This window comes from Mya arenaria, chromosome 6 (genome assembly GCF_026914265.1).
Source record: "Mya arenaria isolate MELC-2E11 chromosome 6, ASM2691426v1".
In the NCBI taxonomy this organism is placed as follows: Eukaryota; Metazoa; Mollusca; class Bivalvia; order Myida; family Myidae; genus Mya; species Mya arenaria.
Window position 1 is genome coordinate 49,855,229 of NC_069127.1, and position 25,292 is coordinate 49,880,520.

Below are 25,292 nucleotides of genomic sequence, written 5' to 3' on the forward strand. Positions count from 1 at the left end.
TATTCACCTAATGGCCCAGGAAGTCCTGTAGTTATTAGGGGTGGCGTTGAAAGGTGTCTTGCCCCTGGCTGGCGTAACATTCTAGAGTTTCACAGAGGATCGAACCAACCTGTAAGTTTGTTTTGATGCCATTAGGTTGATCTACGTACGGTAAAGGGCTGTTCATTTATTGGAATATATGTTACCCATCTGTAAGGGGAAGCAATGTTGAATTCTTGATTTATATTTGGTCAAACGAGTTACATAAAACTGTCTAATGGTCGGATCGGACGTTCATAAAAAATGAATGACGCTCAAAGCTACATGCAAGTATTTTCCCGACATGCCTTGTTGAAAGAGCTCTACTATCCAACATTTAAATTGACAAATCTACTAACTTGGCATCTTATCGAATAGCAACAGAAACAGAATCATAAGAATTCAGAACATTTTAAAAATTAAAAAAAAATCCATTGGAGATGATAATAAGTTTTCCATTGTCGAATAGAAAAGTGAATTGAGAGCAATTGTCCCATATTTATGAATTAAATGCCAATATCATGATATAAATTAAAAGTAAGAATTGGTTTAACTGATTAGATATTTTCTTTTCAGATCCGACTTCCGCTGAACCCCCAATTGCTGGTACCCGACGAAGGATTCCGTCATGTGACTAACGAGTATAGGGAATATATGCGCTTGCGCGGCGGAAATAACGACCGCCCGGCACATAACCGCCGGAACTCGCGACGCCAAAGATACATGCTGTTCCACTGAATATTATTCGCTTGAAAATGAGCCTATTTGGCTTATCCTTTTTCACAACCTGTATTTATTCTGTTAAAAAAAGATTGGCATTTGTTTTAATTGATATGTGGATATTTTTTTACATAGATAACTATATTAAACATCATAAACAAATTGACGGTATAACATGTTCTTTTTATTTTAATGAATCTTAAACGCTTTCTATTTTTATTTTTAAAGGCCTATTTTAAGGAATGTTTGGCATGATTATCCCCTGCTGTGCATCTCCTGCTAATTGCACTGGTGTCACAGTAGGGGCCAATTTCCTGTGTATTCATTTATTGGCTCAGGGCCATTTTGGGTCCATTTCTATCACAAAACATCCCTAACTTCACAGCAGGATACTCCGATCAGAAGACAATTAGGCAATTAGATTAAGATAAAGTAACAGAGGTTGTGTACAAATACACGTTGGTTTTTTTTTTTTGTGTGTGTGTGTGTGTGTGTGTGTTTGTTTGTTTGTTTTTTGTTTTTTTTTTTTTGTTTTTTTTTGGGGGGGGGGGCGGCTTAGAAGGCTTAAACTATGCCTTTAAGAATTTCAGCATCGGATTATTTTACCTATATTTCAAATAACAGTGACATTGTTGAAAGATATTGGAAATTAATTATTCAACGAATTTAACAACGTAAATAATTACAAGAATATCCCTTCGTCACACTGACAAACTATATGAAATATCCAAAACGGGAGTGCGTTTAGAACTAAAAACCCGTAAACATGAAAGAAAGTCGTCCAAAAAAACGCAAAATAGAGTGGGTATAATTTATGGATATATTAATTTCTTTCATAGAATGAAATCAATCGTTATTATTTATAACCTGACCGATAAGTCGTTTACTTCAAGCTATTTACAAATACGATACACGTAAACAAGTCGGGGGATCCCAAATATAAAGAAAGATAAAATTACGAGCACGTCATTATAAATTACATAAATATGAAGCGAGTAATAATTATCAGTGTATAATATGCTTTACTAAACATTTAACTCGTGATATTGACAGACTTATAAACATCATATGCTCTCCTTAATTGACTGTTGACCTAGCGCATTAAATTTAAAAGGCAACTAAGACTCAATAAATACATGCCTATTTATATCACTAGCTGGTTTCCCAGATGCCCTGGAGGACGATTGATTATCATGTCAACACCGTGTTGATTTCGTCACTGATTAATTTTACAAGGATTCCATATTTTTCTGCACGTCGTCCCTGATAACATGAACAAATGTTACCATATAAAAACCTTCCCCGAGTAGTTGAGATCATTATTAACCGATGTTGCAAACTGGAAATATATGTAAATATCGTGTCAATATAATTATTATTTGTTTATAAAACCAAGGAATATTAAGAGTTTAAAATGAAGTATCTATGTTAATGCAAATTTGGGTTCTGTTGCATATTACAGTAATAATTTGAAATGATGTTTTTACTGTGATTGCAAAAGTGATTATTCCGGTTCTATGTGTGAAGTATTTGCGTTGGTAATTCCTAAGCGATCGCGACTTGCAATTTCTGAACACATTTATTTTATTTTGGAAACTCCTTAGATTATGATCGTAAGTGTTTGTATTTGGCGAATGCAAACATACTCACTTTAAACATCAATTACTGTATAACAATACAGCGTGGTCGAAAACAACCTCGGATAAATATGGACGGTTAACAATGTCAGAATTCTCTACATTAAACTACACTGCAAGTAGATCGCCTAGTAATTTCAATTTAGTATTTAAACCTAAGGACTTAACTCTTAAGAATCGTAAGTTTTTATGCAATACCAGTGATACAAACACGTAGGAATCAATTTGAACTTTGTAATACAAATTACACGTAAAGTACTTTTAAATTTATATAATTATTATTATTAAATGAGCACGACGCTGGTTGTCATTTAACCATTTAATTCATCAATAAATAGATAACAGTTCGTCAATGAATAATATCACATGATCGAAACTCGCTATGTCGAACTCTTTTTTCTCGATGTTCTGGTGTCAAACTTTTGATAAATGTGTCGGGTTTAGTTGGACATGTTTTTTTTTTAATTTCTGTTATATCGAATGTCCGTTATCTCGAAGTATTTCCCGAGGTCTAACGACTTCGACATAGCGATTTTTTACTGTATTTCATAAAATGCAATCTTTTTAGGTCACTGACAACTGGCGGTTGGTTTGAAATGATTTGAAATGGTCAACATCTCGGTTCTGATTTAGTGTAAATAAAATGAAACAATACATGCAGGCAAAGTAATTACTAAAGTGATTCTTGGAGGTCTTAAGGAAAAGGCTTCGATTACATCAAAAAGCTATTTAATGCGTTGAATGTGTTTGGTGCCATCGACGAATCATTATTCCGGAATATCTTGATACAAATGTACATAGTAACAACATTACTCAGATCATTACAAAACATGTTTGTCTTTCATGTATTATTATTATCAGTACAATGGTTTTAGGGAATGTAAACTTCGTTTCTCAATGAACAAATTTTCTTACAGTCACCAGAAGGGATAACTTGCGAAAAGAGGAATAAGAAACCTATATATTCTATGATGTTATTTGGGCATTCATGGCAACTCAGATTGCTAAACAGAAACATGACACTTCCAAACCGACACCTGCCTCACTTGGAATCAGTACGATTAAGCCCAAATTTCAACAGTATGCGTTGCCGTCCAAACGACTAGAATCGTTTAAAGAGGCGTCAGTGCCGTGGCCAGAAAGTTCACCTGTTAAGATCGAAGACATGGTTGCGGCTGGGCTCGTTTATACGGGTACTTATATATTTTTGTAGTTATATTTATCTTGAGGTCGTTCCAAGCTTAACTAATTGCATGAAGCACAGACAAACCTTAAAGCAGTTTCAAAATGTTTTCATTTACAGGCATTTAATACTTATTAATTGACCTTAGATGATACTTGTTTGTTTAAACCAGGTGTTGGAGATAGTGTTCGCTGCTACCACTGCGGTGGTGGTCTACGGAACTGGGAGCCGGGAGACGACCCAATGGAGCAGCACGCCAAGTGGTACCCGACATGCCAACATGTCCTCATTACTAAGGGCAAAACATATATCCACAATGTTGAAGCTGGCGAAAATCCTGACAATATTTTAGCAAGAAGACATAAGGCAAGCATTGCCCGTCTCTGTAAAAATGATGCTGCCATTTTAAAATTTTGGTCGAATGGTAAATTTCAAAGATGACCAAAATCTATTTCGGCAGCTTTTAAAAACAGGTAGGTGTCTGTAAGCCTGTTAAAGAGTTATAACTTAAATGATTAAAATACTTCAACTACGTTTAAGTGTGTTTCATCGGATAATAGTTAGTATGTTACAATACACAACCTATAATTAACGCCCAACTTTCGTCCTTTTAGGGAAAACAGTCATCGGAAGATGACTTGGCATCGCAACAACAGCGAGAAGCAATGCAAGCCGCTGCTGAGTTCGGATATTCCGAGGAAAACATTGCAATAGCTGCCAGTTTATTTCGAGAACGAAATGGTATTTTCTTTTTTCGTAGTTTTGCCGCAAGGATTTGTTTTTGCTTTGCTTTACGGTTTCTGTAAATGACTGCTTAACGTTGTGATGTATAGCCAGTTCAAACTTCAATTAGATAAGATATGAAATTGCCTTTATAACTATATGGTTATATAAGTAAATGTCGATGAAGGTAACGGTTCCGAATCCTTTATTTCAGGAGCCTCTTCCAAATTTAAGGGTTCTGATTTGGTGTCAATTATGATGGAGATGGAAGACAATCCTGACCTTGCTTTGAATGCCGATGTTCTTGATTCATGTTTCCCAACTGCACCTTCAGACAATACAGAAGTTGAAGGTACTACTGCACAAGTTTGTATGGTTAACATTTCAAATAAAATAATATTTTACACGTGTATGTGCAGAGTGTATATTAAAAAGACATTTCGATCGAAAGTAGATTAGCGCTAATATATGTTTTAGGGACATTGACACTGTTGTTCTTTCTGATACTGAACATTCTCAGTGAAATTTATACTGTCTTAAGTGCTGCAGAATTACCAATTCTCCAAATTCATTTTATCAGGTGACAATCTCCAAAGTCTCATTTTTGAGAACGAACGGCTAAAAGAATCCCTCAACTGTAAAATTTGTCTGGATAGGAAAGCGGACGTTATCTTTCTCCCATGTGGTCACATTGTCAGCTGCCCTCAGTGTGCTCCCGCCCTGGACCTCTGTCCAGTCTGCCGCAAGTCCATCATGGGCCTCGTCAAGGCACAATTTGCAAACACAAGAATTGATGTTGAAAATGACTATGACGAATATAGTGAATAAAAATGCCTCAATAGTAAGCTTGAAGATACACTGCCCTATTAGGAACAAAACACTATTTGTTAAGTGACAATGAAAGTATTGGTGTACCAATAGACGTGGCATTGTGGTTAGTTTCTTCTCCGATAAAACATGACATTTTATGTTGTAACATACAGAATACAGCACTATTAACTCAATTAACATGTTAGTATGATGCGTGCCACTGTAAAGGTGAGTGTTTGGTGATGTTAAATGATAACATTTTGTTAAATTATGTTGTTCTATAAATTATGCTATACTTATTTTACTTTTTATTTTTTTAATAAAAACTTAAAAGGTACATTAAAAGTTTGTTTGTTTATTTGCGCAAGTTTTGAGCTCTTTCTAAAATGGGGATATAATCAAACAAGAACCAAGGCCCTATAATTCATTGTGTAAACGCCTCAAACACTTTGGGGATGACGATGTTACAAAAGACCAATTTATGATTACTTTAAATGAAGAAAGTCTCAACCCCCTGTTGTTGCGAATCAAACAGAAGGCATAGACATACTTCCAACGTGGGGGAAAAGGGAATGGAATTTCACCCCAGAAGTTTTCAATTGCTCACTATCTGTTAATTCAAGTATGATTACAAAATACATGATCATCCGTTAGAACACGTCAACATGTCTTAACAACTCTTAACTCATCTTGGGACAACAAATCAACAACATCTCGATTCAATCAAGCAAGATTATCAGGAAATATACACATCTCCTTTTACTTCAGGACAACAACAGGCATACTTAGCATAGAAAGAAAGTGGAATACGCATGTATAGTTTTGGACCCTACGAGACATTCGAAGAGCCGTTTGATTTGCTACAAGCATTCTATAACATATTTCTTGTTAACCCCTGACTGTACACACAAGAAGATGATGTTGTTGTCAAAATACCCGAGATAGTTATTATTTATATAACTGTTTATTTATTTTTTTAATTAGTTAGCGTAAAATATTTTTAACGTGATATTTTCCCCTAATATTTTCGTAAAAAAATGGGAGTGGACGAATTTTTTTTTTATTGTCTTTAAGTTGCATTTTCTAACCTCAATAATAGGAACTGTTATTCCGACGATTAAAATATCAATATTTAATTATTATTTAAATTAAAATACATTCAAATTTATGTACATGTATGCTTTACTATCGACAATTTACGTTCACTTCGAGTATTATTATTATTATTATTACTATACTTCTGATAAGGGAAGCTAAGCTGAAACATTGCTTTTTAGTACCGGAAGAGTTGTGCGCATGGTAATCAGCACTCAACTTAGTTTTTACCAATGAAATGTCCATGTGTCTGCTTCCCGCGGTATTCATTCTCGTTCACCAGAGTGATGATGTTACGCGTACTTGTCATTATCAAACATCTGCTGAATTAGATTTGCAAGCGGCATTGAGTTTTACCATATACAACAATAATCAAACTTGCGCTATCAACTAACCAATTTGTATCAAAATCTAACGAAATGAACATTGTTATTAAATTATTTTCGCATAACTGACTTCCACCAGCCAAAATTTCTGGTACCGGACGAATCCTTTTGTCATGTGCTTAATGAGTACCGGGAAGATATGACCCTTTTGCGTTAGCTAATTCAGCTTCTATATTTCAATTTGCCCCCACCCCCCTCCCCCAGTGGACTTTTCTTTTTACCTGAATTGGATTATGTTAATGTAAGTAGTATGTAAGTATTGCTATTTGAGCTGCTAAAATGACACATATTAGCGAAAGGGTTTCACATTGGTGACTGATGTTTTGCACATAGGCATCTCAATAACACTAGTTATCCCGATTGAGTGTGTAATTTAAACAGCTTCCTAACCCATAAATGATTGACTTTTAGTTCAAATAAATGTGACCAATCTTTATATGTAAGTATATTTAAGTTGGTATGATTACCATGCATCTGTCAATGTTTTGCGACGTGAAATGGCAAGCTTATTAACAAAGGATTTTTTTATTCCTGGATCTATTCCGACCACATAGATTTCGACCAATCTCCCTGGTCCTGGGGTGGTCGAGCAAAACATCGATAGAGGCAGTAAAATAGAAATATTGAAATATGCACAATATTCAGTCGAAACTTATTGCGCAATAACTGTGTAAGCTTATAGATCATATCTAAAATTAGCTTTAGGATCCCAATCATTACCTCTTTTTATAAATAGCATGTTTACAAATAACACTAGTAAACATGCTTATTTATAGCTATGTTGCAAAAACTAGTGAAATACGCAAAACTTTATAACATAGTATCCCTTACTTTAACTTCAAACGTATTATTGGAAGCTGGATAGTCAGTCGCAAGGATTTAAAATCTTAATTCAATTCATTTGCGGCAGATAAACTCAAGTAAATGATAGCAGTGTGTGTGTGTGTGTGTGTGTGTGTATGTTTAATTTTTCAGAGTTTGGCGGAATATGACGTCATTTGAGCTTGCTAAACTAAAGAATTAAGGAATATTTATTGGGCGTGATTTAACAGATGTTTATATTTCCAAATGCGTTAATTGAGCAACGAGCTTATTTTTTTCTTTAAATATTGGGAAATAGAAAGTAGTTTATAAATGTAGTATATTGTGAACAAGTTTTAGTCGTAATACTGTTAGTTACCGACATCGTGAAAGTTCGGGGAATATGTCAGTTATAGGGTAACATCTTATCAAAGTTTGACATTTTATCTACTATCGAACCATTTATAAATTTACTAAGACATGGTCAAAAATTAGAGGTAAGGACGGTTTTCTATGATAAATTATACTCCCATTGAATCAAAGCACATTTAGGTTGGCACAGTATTTTTTGGTTAGTTCTGTAGGCCTTCCAATGACTAAGAGAAGAGTGGCAAATTTGGAAACAGTATCCTTTGATGTCCCATGATCAGTCATGGCCACTCCAAGCAAACAGAAGCACGACACTGCCAAACCGACACCTGCTTCACTTGGAATCAGCACCATGAAACCAAAGTTTCAGCAATATGCACTTCCTTCTAAAAGACACGAGTCATTTACAGAGGCCTCGGTGCCGTGGCCTAAAACTTCACCCGTCAAAGTTGAGGACTTGGTGGCCGCCGGACTTGTATATACAGGTATTATGATTTTGTATTCGGTCGAGTCTACAAAATTGCATCAGTTCTCAATTACGTATTTTTTACTATTGTTTATAAGATTATTTCTGGACTGCAAATCAGTTGAAACAACCACGGATTCCGAATAAAAGAAGGACGCTTCGTAACACAGGAAGGCAACCATTTGTATTAGCACTCTTTGTTTTTATAGGTGTAGGAGACAGTGTACGCTGCTACCACTGCGGCGGTGGTCTCCGGAACTGGGAGACAGGAGACGACCCGATGGAGCAGCATGCAAAATGGTACCCGACCTGCCAACATGTCCTCATAACCAAGGGGAAAACCTACATACATTGTGTTGAGGCTGGCGAAAACCCCGAACACTTGTCAGAACAAAGACCTAAGGCAAGTATTACCTGTCTCTATTAAAATAGTCTACGATTGTGGTCAAAGCCTCAATGAGCTGCTTTCTACGTCAATGAGCAAAAACAATGAATAAGTAGCAAGTAGATTTAGTTTGAAAAGGATCTCATGAAAAAATCAGGACGGGCATATTTTCTTTAAAGCTAGATGACTGTAGCCTTGGTGACGGTCTGCTCATCTGATTAATTTATGCAACTGCATAATACTATCCATTTTTGGTGAACAATTATCACTCAAGATTGACGTTTTATTTACATGTATATCGTCAATCACAGGCTAAGGTATTAATTTTAAATTTCACTTTCGTTTTCTTAGGTGAAACAATCATCGCCGGACGACTTGGCATTTCAACAACAACAAGAAGCGATGCAAGCCGCTGCTGAGTTTGGATATTCCGATGAGAGCATTAGAATTGCAGCGGGTTTATTTCGGGAACGAAAAGGTAATTATTTTCTACTGGACTTCCCAAGGTATATTTTTGCAGCAAAATATCTCGTTTTTATTTAGGATCCCCAGACTTGTGTAATACATATACAAAATATGAGTAGTACACATTTGAATTTTCCTCTTTGACCTTATGGTGAAGACCAAATTTACGGTTGAAAACCCTTTGTTTCAGGAGCCTCCTCCAAGTTTAAAGGCTCTGATTTGGTTTCAATTTTGATGGAGATGGAAGACGACCCTGACCTTGCTTTGAATGCCGATGTTCTTGATTCACGTTCACCAGCTACGCCTTTAGACCAAACAGAAAGCGCAGGTACTTCTAGATTTTTAGACATCAATTGTGCGTGCGTGCGTGCGTGTGTGTGTGTGTGTGCTTGCGCGTACGTATGCATGCGTTCAAGCGTGTGTGCGTGCTTGCATTGATGTGTTTGTATGTGCCTGTATGTGTTAAGATGACATGTCAATCGAAACGTTCAATACTGATTACGATTGTGCTAGGGGTCGTTTACTTGTTGTTCGTACCAATACTGACAATAAACAGTTTATTGTTTTAATACTTATGAAACATTTAGTGTTGCAGATAGATTACTCTTTGCGACCTTTTTCTTTTTAGATGACGATCTTCAAAGTCTCGTTTTTGAGAACGAAAGACTTAAAGCATCATTCAACTGTAAAATATGCCTGGACAATCGCGCGGACGTTATCTTTCTCCCATGTGGACACATTGTGAGCTGCCCCCAGTGTGCCCCCGCCCTAGATCTGTGTCCAGTCTGCCGCAAGTCCATTATGGGCCTCGTCAAGGCACAATTTGCAAACACAAGAATTGATGTTGAAAATGACTATGGTGAATGTGATGCATAATAAGCACTGAAGATAAAGTGATTCTTCTGGTGACAAACTATTTTTGCTAAGTACAAGTTTTGTACTCATTAGCACAGCATTATGATTGTATGCTTCTCCTTTAAAACTTGACATTTCATGTTGTAACCTACAGCGTGTAACAATTTTAAAGCAAACGTATACATGTTCTTAGCCACGCCGTCCCAAGCCATATGACCGTAAATGCAGATTATTATAGCAAGGTAGGATAATTTCTTTTATACTTGATAATAAGTTGTTATTCAATTTTTGAGTTTTGATATAAATATCACTATGTGATTCAAATATTTCCTTGTTTGAAGTAAAAACTATTTAATTGCTATATATTAAGCACTTTATGTACCCCTTTTTAATTTTAAATGAACTTATATTATGTGTTTTTTTTTAAAATATGTGATACCATACTTTTTATCTAATGTATTTTTGTAAGTTGCATAAAGCGAATCGTTTCTTGACACACTTATTATCACATGTGCAGGCCGTAATGTCTTTTTCACTTGAACAGGTACTCCGCCGGGACCTTGTGCACGTATTGCAGAAAAAGAGACCGGGGATTCCCCTCGAGAATTTCATTTTGCATATGGACAATGCATCGTCCCATACTGCACAGACGACGCGTTTAGAGATCGGGGTCCTCGGATTCGAGAAAATTTCGCACCCACCATATTCCCCAGATTTGGCACCTTTTGATTTTTCCATCTTCCCGGCAATTAAAACACAAACGGAAATCGTTTCGATTCGCTAACAGATCTACGCACGGCAACATCACAAATTATCAAACAATATGACTCTGAGTGGTATAGGGAAATATTCCGACGCCAATGGATTTATCGCCACCAACGGTGCATCCAGTGTGACGGCGATTATTTTGAAAAAAACTAGGATGACGTCGATTACGCTGTTAACGTCATTCCAATGCATCCGGCGTGCGCCGGGTCTGCGTTAGTGACCTTGTTCAGAGCCCTGTAACTTTTGCAACATACGTACTATTTTCATGAAATTGTCAGTGTTTGTAGTGGATACTATCCGCGTCTTGTTAATGTATATTTTGATGCATAAATAATCAAATATTAAACCATATTGGTTATGTGAGAACAATCCTGTTTATATTGGATCATCCCTCGTATGATACGTGCCACAGTACAATTGAGGGTTAGATGATGTTAAAACATTATGAAAACACATCATTGTTTGACAACAATACCTCACCTATTTATGTTATAATCACAGCAAGCAAAATAAGAGAAAATATTACGACGATGTATGCGGTATGTATTAATATACTGATTACCTCACTCCGAAGATGTATGTTATATGAGTAAATATACTTATTACCTCGTTCCAACGATGTATTTGATATGTGTAAATAAAATTTGTTCCTCATTCCGACGATGTATGTGATACGTGCAAAATTAATTGCTACAACTATTTAAAGTTGTATTTACATTATCTACGTATTCTTTGAAGGAACGTTTAACTTTCTATGAAAAAAGTATTCATGCCTTGTCAATATTGTAAATACCACTACTAAAAATACTTTTGATACATAACTAGTTATTATGTGTTTATGTCATCCACTATATGCGCCTCTGAAGTGCATACGTGTTAAACGGCGAGCGTCAGGACAATGGATCATTCGGAACTCCTCGGCCATTTTTTGAAAAACAACCTCGGATGTATGCCGGTGTGGCTGAGAAAGTAGTTCATCAAATCAAAATGGCGGCGACGCCAATAAAATTAGTGTCTGTCTGCACTTTATGCTTAGTTTCAGATAAACGACTCTTTTGCATAGCAAATAAAAGAGCAGCTAATATTCATGCGCAATCAGTAGTTGAATTCTTGGTTTCGAAACCAATTACAAACATTATGGACAAGCTCTTCCTTTGCCAGTCCTGTATGAAACTATGCGACAAGTTGACAACGTACAGGTAAATTATACTTTATCAGCTTTGTGTTTTAACTAAGATGAGATATGTTCCCAGTGAGTTATATTATTGCTGAAATCATGAAAAGTTGTGCATCCCCCCGCCCTAGTCTAAAATAATGGACGTGTTATACTGGATTCTTCGAAGGTTTACCATATCAAAATCGTAAAAAAATCCGTCAACGTACAATTATCTGGATACCATATCAAAATCGTAAAAAAATCCATCAACGTACAATTATCTGGACTCCCCCCACCCCCCGCCACCCCGCCCCACATGCCTCCGCACCCCTGATCTCTGCCTACATTTGGTGCTAATATAATTACACAAGTAGTAAAATTTAGTGTTTACAATGGCCTGTCAAACATTTCATTCAAATTTTTGACTTTTTCCAGGGGGAATGCCATAGCACATGTTGAAAGAGTGACTACAGAATCTTGTCGAGCTAAAAGATGTGCCAATACACCAGTTGAGACTCTGCAAACACTGTCTAGGAGTCCAAGTGCTGCTGAAAGTATTACCCTCTCTGTCGAGAAACTGAAACTCTCAGGTATGATTTGAAACAAAACAACAGTGAATTAATCTGTCCACTTGGCTTAATAAAGATCAAACCAGTAACATACTGCTGTATTTGTAGTATTTTTCTATTATTAAAATATACAGAACATGCATATATTTGAACATAGTATATGAAGACAACTGAAATTATTCACTCTTGAATTGATATTCTGGGTGGAGCTAGTACTTGGTGTCAATGTGAGAAGGAGAACAAAAACTACCCACAATTAGGAATTCAACTTAGGACGTGGATACTATTTCTGAGACATCCCAACTTTGAATATATTAAAGAGTATACAAGTCTGGAATAGTTTTGAAATGTTATGATTTTAAATTTATGGGATGGGTATTCTTGTCAGTTGTCACAGATTGCGTAAGGTTTGCCTGACCTGGCTGATAAAACAAACTGTAGAAGTATAAGCAACATTTTGATTTTCTACTTTTTTCTGAAAATATGTATAATGTTTTAGATGGAACAGATCAATTCAGAAGCAAGAGTGCCACTGCTCAAAAAGCAAGACGGAGCATACAGTTTCAGGACCATTCCTATGCAGTGAAAAATAAGTCCAGAAGTCCAAGTGCTGCAGAAACTATTATCCACTCTGTTGAGAAACTGCAACTATCAGGTATGATTCAAAAATGAGAAACAGGTTATATCAATCTGACAACTTTGTTTAAAGGCGTACATCTATGGTTGATGCAGTTTTTATTTTTAATTTAAATGCATTATCATGTTTAACTTAATATATTGCTTTAATGATCAAAACAATACAAATGCATAATTATGGATTAGGTACAGATAAAAAATGTTAGCAGTGTTTTGGCACTCTTTGACCGGGAAATCTGTTGCCACGTATAACATATTAAAATAAAAATATATTTTTTTTATCTGTGCCTTTATAATCATGTGTTTTGTCTTTCAACACTAAAGTGAAATGAGTTAAACTTGATAATGCTTTAAAATGAAAGAATTTGTTTTTGCCTAGATCTATATTGTGCATCTTTAAAGGATTTCATGAGTGACTCTTGATGGTTATTTATTGTGATTGACAAATTTATTACCTTAAAAGGATACCTCTTTTAAATGGAAAAGTTATTCTGAAGAATATTTTTATGTTTATGTACGGCACACATGATGTATGCAAACACGGCAAACATCATGTACATTTATTTATACATTATTAGTTTATGAAAATATCTCATATGGGTCACATATCATCAAAGAACACAAAATGAGCATTTGGGTCTTGAAATTGTTTCGGGAATATATATTTTTTATTATTTATTTATATTTTTAATATATTGTAACAAGCCATATCAGACATTTGTATCATGTATATTTCCTAAGCTAATGAAATTATTGTTGTAGATGATAGAGATAAAAGCAGAAGCAGTAGTGCCACGGCCCCAACAGCAAAAAGGAGCATTCTGTTTGAAGAACATGCATATATGAAGACAAAAACAACAGAAGTTCACTGTTCCCTAGATACATTAGAGAAGGAAACTGAATTAAAAATTCTAATGAAAACATTAAGTGACATTCAAGACAGTCATATGCAAGAACTAGACTCTCAGCTGAGCTGTTTTTCTGGAATGAAGAGTTTTCTTTTCAAAAAGGACGGTTTAAGTGAGGATACTTTCTTCCTGGACGCAGTTCTGGAGATGTGCAAGGGTTGTCCTCTTCTTGCTCAATGTATTTTTACAGCATTGGGTAAAAAAATATCTAAAGAGGCGATGATAGCAACTGCAGCAACAATATATGGTATGATTCTGCACTGTCGAAACAAACAAGTGTCTGGTTTACAACGACTGCTGACTACAGTGTGTATACGATACAATGCAGACAACAAGGTAAGCCTACACAATGAAATGCATGTGTTTGTTCTTGTTGACTAGTTAAAAAGCCTTGTTAATGTTTATGATTTGAATATTTTAAAAGATGTTACTTTTTATCTAAAGTATGGCAGTACATTGACCTTTATTGGTCTTCATTAAAGATTCAAACACATAGCTCAAACTATGCCTTTAATTAAAACACAATGTTACTAGATATTTGCATTTTAAACTCTCACATTAAGGCAACCTTAATATAAATTATGCTCGGTTTCCTGAATGACTGCTTAAAAATGTTCATACTCAAGAACAGTTTATTGCATTCTTAAAGGCCAATAATCCATAAATATTATAATGTTTAAACAGTAATATAAATATATTGTGCATGAATGGATTATTGATGGCCGTTAGGAGAAATTAGTACTTTTTTAACATTGATCATATTGATTGTTGAATAAGGCATAATTTTAGATATTGTGTTCATTAAATTAAAAATAAAAATGAGTTCCATTTCATTATACTTAATTAATAACTGATTTTTCTTAAAAGTAAACTTTGGAAATCTTTTAGCCAAAACCATCAATTTGGTGTGGCCTTAAGAGATACTACATTTGCCTGCTTTGCCTGAATTGCCTGAATCCTTGTTACTGTTATAATGCTGTTCTTTGTCAAAGTTTCAAGTTTCTGTTATTTGTTATTTAAAGATGATTGTCTGTTATTTGTTATTTAAAGATGATTGTGCCCTCAACAACAATGACAACGGTACATCAATTTTGGTAAGTAAGTTCAATTGTTTTTAGCTTGTTTCATCCCTGCCATTTTACTTTCTATTTGATATTCTTTAAAGAGCAGGTTATTGAATGTTAATTTAAAATAAGAATTTAAATAAATGTGAATCGTATATTTGTATGTATATTATTGTTTCTAAGCTTTCTTTCTAAGATTTTGTGTCTAGTTCGGCCCCCTTCCACACCTTAAAATGTATGTATTTTCCCAATTTTCGTGCTAAAATTATCCTACTCTTTATAAAGACATCAAAAAAGTCTGACAAAAATTGCCATGATTGAGGCATTTTTCTTTTAGCAATATGCTTTCATTTAGAGAACCATTTTTAGCTTATTTCACTTGTTGGATAGCTCAGCTGGTAGAGCATCTCAGAACTGTTTATATACAAATGTTCATGAGAAGGTGCCAGGTTCAAATCCTGGTCCAACACTGCCCAGAAGTAAGAAATTCACACAGTCTCTCAGTGAAACCAAGAACATTGACCAAGTTTTAATTTAAAAAACAAATCAAATGAATAAGTATTTATTTATTTCATTGTAGATTCATACATGTTTCTCATATGTGACAGAGCATTAAGTTAAAACTGAAACACAAATTAGAGACTGAAGCAATTTAATACCATGATAATAAAATAGTAGGTACTAGTATAAACACCAAGTTCTATGTAAATATACCAAGATAAATTGTATGAATTATATATGACACAACAAAACATAAATTTGATAATATCATATGAAGAAGTAATACTGTGTGCATTCAAAATTCCCTTTTGTCAGCATAATCCCCTGCCACATTCCCATACAGTAGAAAGACAGTTTTGGCCTAAAAAAATACATTTGGTTCATGTGACCTGATCCTACTTACAAAACAGGCGCTGACCCTAATGTTTTTAAAGTCAGTTCCTAAGTTGTATTTTATATAAAAATAATTCACCTTTATTTACTTACTAAAAATGCATTTATGGAAAATATTAATTACTGATAACCAGATTGAAACTGTATTTAGTGTATTTAATAGTGAAAACAGACTTATGACTGATGGGTCCATATTTAGTAATCATCTCATCAGTTAGAAATACTGGGATTTCTTCACCTTTCTTTCAAATTAAACACCTTCATGAAATCCTTTGTTTTCAATATTTATACATCCTTTTCTGTATATTTTAACAATTGAATTACCTTTGGTACATCTTATTTGTGAATAAGAGTGCATCTTGAAGGTTTTTTTAGTAAGTAGTTTAAAAATTTAACGCTTTATACAGAAGATTACTTTAACACCATCCTCCAATGATGAAAGTTATGTTCTAATATAAACCAAAGAAAAAAATAAAATGCCTACATACCCTTCCTGCTTTAGAAAAGGATGTAACCCTAACCAAATTTATTTTTTTTGCCTTTGGTAACGTAAGAATGTTTCAAGAATGTTAGACGAAGAAGAAAGCTTTAACTTGATTGATTAAATGTCAAATTATCAATTTTAAAAGTAACAAGATTAATCTGTGGAAATAGTTGTTAACTAAGATCAAACCAAATTTGATGTAAAATAAAATCTCAATGTTTTATTATTTGGTAAATGAACATTTTTCTTGTGATTTAAGCTTCTGACGCATCTCAATAAAGTACACCTCACGTTGAGTGAAGAGTCGAAGAGAAAACTAATCCAGGATTTTGGCGATAAGTCAGAAAATTCTATCATCAGTGCCATCGCAGAAGGACATGATGGAAAATTAAATGGTGACAACCTTGATATAAGAGTCAATACTAATGACATGAGAATGGATGTTACCAGTAGGAACAAGGACTATCATTTTTTCGCTACAGACTTTACCCTTGACAGAGTAAACTTAGACCATTTAAGTAAGGTTACTCCTAATGTTGAGGCAGTACAAGCTCGATGCTTTTTGCCGAATGATGAGGAACAACACTACTACAAAAAGAGCCTTAAAATACTCCTTGGACGTGAGCTCCAGAAGCTTGATGGTTTCAAATGGATGTCTAGTCTCATCCCAGCACATATTCCACACCCACTAGATGAAGAGATGAAAAAAAAGTCTGACATTTTCATTCTTCCAGTGTCTCTGAACAATGAGACGACATATTCAGATTGCGTCAAGATTATGGATGAATGTTCTGGCTCAATCAACAGATGGTATACGAAAGCTGGAAGAGGTAAATATCAGAGTAATATGAAATCTTATTTCTGCTGAAGGTATCAGACTAACTAGCTTTCAGGTTACTTCATAATAAATTAAATTTTGACAGCTGTTCAGCCCCAATATTGACCGCGGTTGGTGCCATAAAATATTTATTTTATTTCAAGAATTTCAACTCAAATTGGATTCATTATATAACTTTTGTTTTGCAATGCTTTAATGTAAATTTCTAACATTTTGGTGTGCAAAAAATTGAGATATCTTTTATCTACACAACAAACTCAAAGAAAAAAATGGGGTAAGGTATCCAGGCATATTTATCGGTCCGACGCCTTAAATCTGATTGTTTTAGAAAGTGTATCTCATTCAAATTTAATTATAAAGTATATTTCATATATATTATTATATTATCTATTGGCAAATACAAAAATAAGGTCACAATTACAGTGTATGTCTGATCAGAATGCTATTTCAAAGGGATTACATATATTAAACACTAGCTTAAAGTTACGTTATTGAACAGCAAAGCATTTTAGTTTAATGAACTAACTTAATATTTGTCAAACATGAAGTATCGATATACTTAAATCGACCAACTTGAATGCTATGTGATGCAATAGGAATTATTATGCTCCCCTTCAGAATTGTTCTTTTCTATTTCTACCCCATCGCTGAGCATACAAAAAAATAACACCATTTTCACTGATACCCTTTGTTTATGCACCAGTCATTTGTAACCATGGCTCCCCCAGGTCTGGGGAATAGCGGGGACTTTGACTTTTGGTCCAGCCAAGCCCGGGCAAAGTCTCGGAACTGCGGAGACAATCTGCTGGTAAAACCCCTGCCAAATGCCCTCACACCCAAGGGACCCTAGATAAGGCCAATTTCCCGCTAAATTTGGCGTGAAGTAAAAACACGGTCCATTTCCCCGGCTACCCCCCCGGACCTGGGGGGGGGGCGTGGTTACAATTGACTTGTGCATTACATTGACGGAGGATTTTTATTAAAACCATTTCAGTTGGAGATTTAGACGAGTTGAAGGTACCATTTGGGGGTGACCAGCTGACACGTGTCCGGCTGCAGGGGGCCAAGTCACTACGTGCAGGTGCCCATACAGCAACTGAGCGTTTTGATCATCTGCACCCTATCATTGTGGAGCTCTTTCATACTCTCCAAGACTTCTTAGAGGTACATTTTCATAGTGATTATATATTATTCAATAGAAGTTAGTGTTTAAAGTGAATACAAATCATGACCACTGTCACTTGCGTCTGTAAGTCTGGCCCCTCCTATCTTTGTCATTTATGGTTAGATTTCATAATAATAAGTTACCACCATATTATGAGGAATTGTTGGACACCAGATCAGGGTCCATACCTTTAAGGTTAAGGAAATAGCAACTACCTAACCTGAGTCAGTTGTGCTTTGTAAGCCAGACTGAGAATGGGTGTGAAGGGGTATTTATCACATTCTGTGATATAGTTCCCTTATGAAACAAAGTCACATAGGTGAAAAAATTATGAAACAAATTCACATTTGTAATTTATGAAAATTCAAATCAATTTGCAAATGCGGGCTGTTTATAACCAATCTGTATGTTGGCCTTTTTTGCTGCTCTTGTCATAAATTAATTTGCTACCCAGTATTTAACTACATGTATTTCTTTTTCAAGAAAATGGCGAAAAAGTTCCTGAACCTCCAGTGTGGACGCGACCAAGGTACATTGGGTAACATGAAAATTCAGATCCAGAGATCCAATGTCAATGGAAATGTGAAAAGTCGCTATAAGGTAAAAAAAAATCAAATCAATTTGTAGGCTTACACATTTAATAAATGCCAAAATAAAATCTGGCTAGGGACATCACTGCTAGTTAACAAGTTCTATTATTTGGTTCCCAATGAATGTAAACAATGTTTCATTAGTTTTGCTGAGTTGTTCTTGGTCAGAAAATTGTGCAAGATAAATTGGGGTCTGAATACAGGACTGGAGACTCTTAGGTTAAGCTTAGGTTAAGCTTGGTGATCAATACTGAGCATACACTGGACTCACATGAACCTAGGCTAGGATTGAACCACCCGTCATCAAGGTGAGAAGAAAGTGTGCCAGCCATATAAGTTCACTGGATAGCAAATATTTGTGGAAGCGCAAGTCAGTGTATTTAGTTATAATGTACAAAGTATGAGATGATCTTATTTCAGGCACATGAAGACTTTGTTGTAACGTGTGGGCTGAGTTACTTCCTGTCATACATAATGCACCATTTCAACATGGCTACAATCACGGACAGTCCCAAGCACAACAGCATCACTGAAGGGCTATCAAACTGGACAAATGTGAACAAAATGAAGGTCTTCAATACATTAATGGAGGAGATACTTACTGATCTTTATATTCCATTTGATGTCCAGGGAATGGTTAGTGTTTACAAAGAATACATCTATATAGAGACATTTAAGAGGGCTATGGCTCTAATCAAATGGCATCAATATTTGTTATTAAATTTAAAATTCTAACAACAAGTGACAATATATCATCAAACATGATTTTCAAACTGCTTTTTTCACTAGAGTTATACTGTATTATCTAAAAACGAATCTGTACTTATTACAGTTATTATTGCTATATAAAAGTTCAGATCACTTGGAGATGCCTTCCCTGTGTATGAACAATTAATTACAAATGTATGTTCCCTTGAGTTTGCAGTTATTGTTTAACTTTATATGCATTTCTAAAGTCAGATAGTATGACTCAATTCCAATGTTTTTTTAAAAGTTAAACAGATTTCAAAATATGGTGAACTATGGTGTACATTAAGTTGAGTGAAATTTTAAACTTTATTATTTCTATGTTGTAATACAATGTATCTACCAAAACCTTAATCACATTTGGTAAGAAAATTGGCAATGTTTGATATAAAAATCTTTTATTATTTTATGAAGTTCAAATTTTCACTCAGATGATTACATTAGCCTTTTTTAAGTTAATGATTCAGATCAATTTGTTTCTTTTCAGGAACAAGATGACAGTCATGAAGTTGAAGTCACTATCCAGGAACATGAAACACTGCAATGCTATCAGTATACAGCAAATGTTACAGATGGGAAAAATGTTAACATTCCACTGAACATAAATGGCTGTGACTTAGTTGTTGTGACGAATTTGGAATCTTTGAAGAAAGGATGTTCATTGAAAGTAGTTAATACAGAGATAAATGTTATGTTGAAAATGGTTGAAAAGAATGATGATCTATTGAATTATGTCAAGAATTTTCTTCAATGGTTTTTCATCATTGTACAAATGAAAGATGCAGTTCGTGAGGGTGATGTTAAACGGATCAGTATTGTTCTTAAAAACATGATTCCATTTTTTTACAGTCATTCAAGGTTGTCCAAATATCTAACAGAATGCATAGATTACATCCTTAAGACAGAGCATACATTGTCTCCATATATGTCACTCAAGGTACAAGCAGGATCTGTTGTAAATCCAAAAGGTAGGCCTGGTAAAAACAAGGCTGCAGATATTCAAAAGGAAAATGAAGTCAAATTATTGAAAACACTTATCCGTTCTCTTGGTGCAAACAAAACTGAGAAATCGATAGTTGCAATTACTAAAGCAGCACCGGAAATATTTCGAATAACGGAAAACTTTGAGAGTATGATCAAATTAAAGGCTGTAAAAAGTTCTCACAAGGCTAAGTCAATGGCGGATGACATACAGATTCTGCTTGGGAAAATAAATCCGTTAGATATTTGGACACCTCACCATGATCGTCAGTTACAACAGAAAGTCCCAAGGTCACCATTTGCTTTTGACAAAGCAGGCTTGATATATATAATTGAGATTACTGTCAAGCGACTGCTCCGAGATTTGCCTGTCAATAACGATGAAGACGAGGAAAATGAAGATGAATAAAATAATTGTTGAAGATTTTTTTCAAATATGTTATTGGCATCTGTTTGCATTATGTTATTCAACATAAAATGCGTAAGGTTATAATGATGAATTGTTTTCATACAACAATAATCATGTTACTAGACATGAGCTTTTTATCATTGAAAATTAACTTTTCACATTTTAGATCAGTTTTTACAAATAGTTTTTGTGCATCATGGTGATAAGTTTATTCTAGTAGACCTCTTGAGAAAACCCTTTTGCAATTAGAACAGCACTTTATACTTTCTCCAGAATACACAACGTGATTAAATCCAAAATGTTGAACTAATTGAAGTCTCAGACAAGTTTGCTCATTCTTACAGTAACTGATCATGCTCTGACTCATCCCTTTTCTTGATTTTGAAATATCACTGTTGTTGTAATAAAGAATAGCTTCTGCTTGTTGACCCTTACGGCCTGCCCGTCCCATTTCTTGTAAATACTCCTCAAGTGTTGTTGGAGGTCTGCAATGAATTATACGGGTAACAGAGGGAGCATTTAGCCCCATTCCAAGTGCAACTGTTGCCATAACAAGTCGCAGTTTAGGTGTTTCCTTTGTAAGTTCATTCACGATGTGTCTTTTCATGTCTTGAGTGTAGTCTGTGTGGTATTGTGCAAAAATACGGTTTTCTGGTATAGCTTCCCCAGTATACTGTTTCTCTTTGAGGTCATGGGAAACATATTGGTAGCAATATCCCAAAGCTTCCAAACTCTCCATATACATAATTGTAACAGGAAAATCGACCAGTTTTTCACAAAGCTCCTTAGAAATGGGATTAATTAAACTGTCATATTTTTCATATTTTCTAACATTTGGAGGTCTTGTTAAAACTTCCAAGTAGATGTTTGGTCGGTCTGGGTTTAAAGATATCACGCATTCTGATGAGTACTGTAAAACAGCTGCAAGGTCCTTGATTTTCGTTGGTGTAGCAGTGGCAGTCAGGGCGATATGACCAGCTTTTGGGAAAATGCAGGTCAATTCCCCTAGCCGTTTAAACGATGGTCGAAACTCATCACCCCTGAAATAGTTATGACATCGCTTTAAAACATAAAGTCATAGATAGAAATAACCCCATCCAAAACTATATAATGTGTAATAGATATGCACTTACTGTGGTCATCAGATAACAATTTAATATTTATTACTCTTGTCTTGTAAGAGTTGTATTATGGTTGGATATTTGATATAATATGGGGAGGTACAATGTGAATATAGGGCTTCCATTAAAAATTTGAAACTGCAAGTATGAACTTCCTGTCAATCAATTTTGGAAGTTTTATACTGAAATGTGGCAGTTTAAGTCCCCTATTACAATATCTTTTCAATTATTTTTTAACAAGTATATTAAAAATCAAATCATTTGCAACTCCAAATTCACAGACTTACATTGTAATCATTAATTTCACTTAAAAACAGTTAAACTGATTGAAATTGTGACCAAACAGTTAAACCGATTGAAATTGTGACCATAAAAGTAATATTGACAAAATGTTTAAATATTTTGAACTTCCAAGCTTTCAACTTTGGAAGTTTTCTTCAAAATCATGGTAGTTTTGTACTTCCAAAGAATCAATTTTTAAAATTTTAACCCATTTCTAGGGAGTAATATACTTCCAAACTTTCTTTAACTGAAGCCCTATCAATAGCATGTCAGTAATGATATTTTTTTTGTATTTATTTATTTTTGTATTTGAATATAATATACAGTGTCTGTTTGTTGCACAAAGTAATGTAACTGTCTCTCTTTTTTTTCAAAAACATTCTAGTTAACTGTTACAAATTATTTTTTCAAAAACAAATAAAATTTGAGCCTGAAAATTTCATAAGATAATAGCAGTATTCTTTTCAAATAAGTGAATAACATAAACTTCAGCTTTTTGCTCCAATCAGACAATATATATTCATGTATCTCGGTTTATTTACATAGAAATTTGTGTTCATACAAGTTCCTACTATTTCATTATCATGGTATTAAATTGCTTCTGTCTCTTACTTTTGTTTCATTTTTTTAAATTAATGCTTTGTCACATGACAGACATGTATGAATCTGAAATTCAATAAACAAATACTTATTTATTTGATGTTTTTTTTGCAATTAAAACTTGGTCAATATTCTTTGTTTCACTGGGAGACTGTGAATTCCTTACTTATGGGCAGAGTTGTACCAGGATTCAAACATGGGACCTTCTCAACTATATTTTCATATCAACAGTACTGAGAGGCTCCACCAGCTGAGCTATCCAACAAGTGAATTAAGCAAAAAACTTTTGCTAAAACCTAATAAAATGGACAAGAATATAGAAAACCCAAGTTGAGTCGTGACCAACTCAGGGACATAATTTGTGAAGGAACATTTCATGAGGCTGAATGCTAAATATCAAGGGTCTAGGACTTGCTTCAGAGAAAACACTTAAAATATATAGTAAATTTTATATGCTTATTGTGATTTTTAGTAACAATAAAGCTCTCCTTTATAATCAATAATGTCTGGATGGCTCAGATGTTAAGGATGTCTGCATTCCGACTAAGAGGTCACAGATTTGTAACATGGGTGCTTGTGGTTTCATTTTGATACTCTGTACTGGTTAAAACTAGGAGGCAGACTTAAGTGAGACTCTGAAGATAAGTTTTAAGTCTATAAAATTAAGAAAACAAGTCCGTATAAAATGAAGGAAATTATACCATTCAGACACCATATGAGCCTCATCAACAACAATGGCGCACACACGTTCTTGGTAGGTCCTTGAATGGAGAATTTTCATAATTTCCTTGCTTTGTAAAGCCTCAGGGTGAGCATATATGAGGTTGCTACACCCGTTCTTCAGATCACTAAGGGACATTGACGTTGGTAGCCGTACTTTGCCTTCGGCATCCTCTACAACAGAGACAATGATTAGATGACATATTTACCAAATACTGTGTAACAAATTCACTTATAAATAATAGGGAAAAGTGCACTCTGTTTATGCGGTGCTTAAACAAACTCAGCCCAATGACCTTTTGTGTCCTAATTCATGTAATTTGGCTGAGTTGACCCAACACCTATAGTCCATATAAACAGCCGCTTTAGAGCCTTTGACGATTTCTGTGTTGGCAACTCTTCGCTACGTTATAGGGAACACAATAAATATCCAAATGTTAAAATACATTCCCTATTCGCGGGTTATTGTGGCTACTGCTTCAACCAACCAACACGGTATTATAAACATTAGCATACAATGTATTCTACAGAATGACTCACGGTCTTACCTGCATTAACTATCACATTAAACTTAATTTGGATTTCAATATAAACAAAATAAAACGCCTGAACTTTTATTTACCTTCGTTTGTGTTACCAACTTCATCATCACCATCATCGAATGTGGAAACGACACATCCATCATAGGAAAGAAAGCACGCAGAAATAACCTTCGACTTTAGGCTGGAAACCTGGTCTTCCATGATCGAATTTAATGGAGTCACAATCACAACTATCATTGGCTCTTGTCTTTGAAGTTTTTCTTGCATTAAACATGGTAATAACTGAAAAATCAAACTTTTCCCGAAACCTGTCGGTAGCACTGCAATAGTATCTCTTAAATTAAAAACATTTTCCAAGCATTGCTTCTGTTCTTCCCTCAATTTAAAAGAAATGTTCATTCTTTGTAGCGAAGAATGTAAACAACTGTCAAACACGTCCATTTTTGAAATTACTACGCGCACTACTTGCAGCGGACTTAAACGTGCCTCTTTTTGAGTATGTAAACCGTCCATATACATCCGAGGTTGTTTTTCAAAAAATGGCCGAGGAGTTCCGAATGGACAATGGATAACTCAGTGTTTTGTTACGAATTTAACATCCACATTGTCCTGTTATACCTTCGTGTAATAATAAGCATTACTAAGAGTGATGTTTGCCCATTGAATGCCCTATGCCAGTAAGAAAGCATCAATATAGTTAATGGTCCTACTTTATGGAAATAAGGACTATAACATCTGAATAATAAGGCATGAAGTTTTATTTTTAAATAACAAAGCACAGGTTTTAAAACGAGTTGACAAAATACAAAATAATGTTTCTTTTGTACAGTTGAAGTCAATACCTGAAGAACATATCTGTTTGGAGGGAAGTAAAAACAAAACAATAGTTTATTAATAGGAGTCAC

The 25,292-nt window shown here is 34.8% G+C and overlaps 5 protein-coding genes across 6 annotated transcripts; 4 read left to right on the forward strand and 1 right to left on the reverse strand.

Moving 5' to 3' along the window:
- Positions 1 to 2,000: 2,000 nt before the first annotated feature.
- Positions 2,001 to 5,428, forward strand: LOC128236520 (baculoviral IAP repeat-containing protein 7-A-like). Its single transcript, XM_052951420.1, has 6 exons — positions 2,001 to 2,089; positions 3,293 to 3,568; positions 3,731 to 3,924; positions 4,173 to 4,299; positions 4,496 to 4,633; positions 4,862 to 5,428. The coding sequence occupies exons 2-6, from the start codon at positions 3,364 to 3,366 to the stop codon at positions 5,107 to 5,109; spliced, it is 912 nt and encodes a 303-aa protein (XP_052807380.1). The 5' UTR covers positions 2,001 to 2,089; positions 3,293 to 3,363; the 3' UTR covers positions 5,110 to 5,428.
- A 1,664-nt stretch (positions 5,429 to 7,092) lies between these two features.
- LOC128238769 (baculoviral IAP repeat-containing protein 7-A-like) lies at positions 7,093 to 11,472 on the forward strand. 2 transcript variants are annotated; one of them, XM_052955008.1, is made up of 7 exons: positions 7,093 to 7,492; positions 7,950 to 8,227; positions 8,418 to 8,611; positions 8,945 to 9,071; positions 9,249 to 9,386; positions 9,687 to 10,155; positions 10,458 to 11,472. In XM_052955008.1, exons 2-6 carry the CDS (start codon positions 8,026 to 8,028, stop codon positions 9,932 to 9,934), a joined length of 909 nt encoding a protein of 302 aa, XP_052810968.1. In that variant the 5' UTR covers positions 7,093 to 7,492; positions 7,950 to 8,025; the 3' UTR covers positions 9,935 to 10,155; positions 10,458 to 11,472. The 2 variants fall into 2 exon arrangements, with proteins under 2 accessions (XP_052810968.1, XP_052810969.1); XM_052955009.1 differs by having other exon boundaries at positions 7,958 to 8,227.
- Positions 11,473 to 11,629: 157 nt separating this feature from the next.
- LOC128236555 (uncharacterized) lies at positions 11,630 to 16,781 on the forward strand. Its single transcript, XM_052951485.1, has 6 exons — positions 11,630 to 11,880; positions 12,273 to 12,427; positions 12,906 to 13,061; positions 13,805 to 14,286; positions 15,001 to 15,044; positions 16,652 to 16,781. The coding sequence occupies exons 1-6, from the start codon at positions 11,669 to 11,671 to the stop codon at positions 16,656 to 16,658; spliced, it is 1,056 nt and encodes a 351-aa protein (XP_052807445.1). The 5' UTR covers positions 11,630 to 11,668; the 3' UTR covers positions 16,659 to 16,781.
- LOC128236553 (uncharacterized) lies at positions 16,404 to 21,131 on the forward strand. Its single transcript, XM_052951483.1, has 5 exons — positions 16,404 to 17,222; positions 18,225 to 18,394; positions 18,879 to 18,995; positions 19,406 to 19,621; positions 20,220 to 21,131. Exons 1-5 carry the CDS (start codon positions 16,823 to 16,825, stop codon positions 21,120 to 21,122), a joined length of 1,806 nt encoding a protein of 601 aa, XP_052807443.1. The 5' UTR covers positions 16,404 to 16,822; the 3' UTR covers positions 21,123 to 21,131.
- A 26-nt stretch (positions 21,132 to 21,157) lies between these two features.
- Positions 21,158 to 24,887, reverse strand: LOC128236554 (ATP-dependent DNA helicase Q1-like). Its single transcript, XM_052951484.1, has 3 exons — positions 24,468 to 24,887; positions 23,827 to 24,019; positions 21,158 to 22,162 (listed from the first exon to the last, which is right to left on the reverse strand). Exons 1-3 carry the CDS (start codon positions 24,826 to 24,828, stop codon positions 21,331 to 21,333), a joined length of 1,386 nt encoding a protein of 461 aa, XP_052807444.1. The 5' UTR covers positions 24,829 to 24,887; the 3' UTR covers positions 21,158 to 21,330.
- Positions 24,888 to 25,292: the final 405 nt, after the last annotated feature.

Coding starts and splice junctions, on each gene's coding strand:
- LOC128236520 (XM_052951420.1), top strand. CDS start 3,364: ATGGCAACTCAGATTGCTAAACAGAAACATGACACTTCCAAACCGACA. Junction 3,925..4,172: donor TTTTAGCAAGAAGACATAAG/GCAAGCATTGCC, acceptor TCGTCCTTTTAG/GGAAAACAGTCATCGGAAGA. Junction 4,634..4,861: donor AGACAATACAGAAGTTGAAG/GTACTACTGCAC, acceptor TCATTTTATCAG/GTGACAATCTCCAAAGTCTC.
- LOC128238769 (XM_052955008.1), top strand. CDS start 8,026: ATGGCCACTCCAAGCAAACAGAAGCACGACACTGCCAAACCGACACCT. Junction 8,228..8,417: donor CGCCGGACTTGTATATACAG/GTATTATGATTT, acceptor TTGTTTTTATAG/GTGTAGGAGACAGTGTACGC. Junction 9,387..9,686: donor AGACCAAACAGAAAGCGCAG/GTACTTCTAGAT, acceptor TTTTCTTTTTAG/ATGACGATCTTCAAAGTCTC.
- LOC128236553 (XM_052951483.1), top strand. CDS start 16,823: ATGAGAATGGATGTTACCAGTAGGAACAAGGACTATCATTTTTTCGCT. Junction 17,223..18,224: donor GTATACGAAAGCTGGAAGAG/GTAAATATCAGA, acceptor AAACCATTTCAG/TTGGAGATTTAGACGAGTTG. Junction 19,622..20,219: donor CATTTGATGTCCAGGGAATG/GTTAGTGTTTAC, acceptor GTTTCTTTTCAG/GAACAAGATGACAGTCATGA.
- LOC128236554 (XM_052951484.1), bottom strand. CDS start 24,828: ATGGACGTGTTTGACAGTTGTTTACATTCTTCGCTACAAAGAATGAAC. Junction 24,020..24,467: donor AGTTGGTAACACAAACGAAG/GTAAATAAAAGT, acceptor TCTCTGTTGTAG/AGGATGCCGAAGGCAAAGTA. Junction 22,163..23,826: donor GCTCATATGGTGTCTGAATG/GTATAATTTCCT, acceptor TAACTATTTCAG/GGGTGATGAGTTTCGACCAT.
- LOC128236555 (XM_052951485.1), top strand. CDS start 11,669: ATGGCGGCGACGCCAATAAAATTAGTGTCTGTCTGCACTTTATGCTTA. Junction 11,881..12,272: donor GACAAGTTGACAACGTACAG/GTAAATTATACT, acceptor GACTTTTTCCAG/GGGGAATGCCATAGCACATG. Junction 14,287..15,000: donor GATACAATGCAGACAACAAG/GTAAGCCTACAC, acceptor TGTTATTTAAAG/ATGATTGTGCCCTCAACAAC.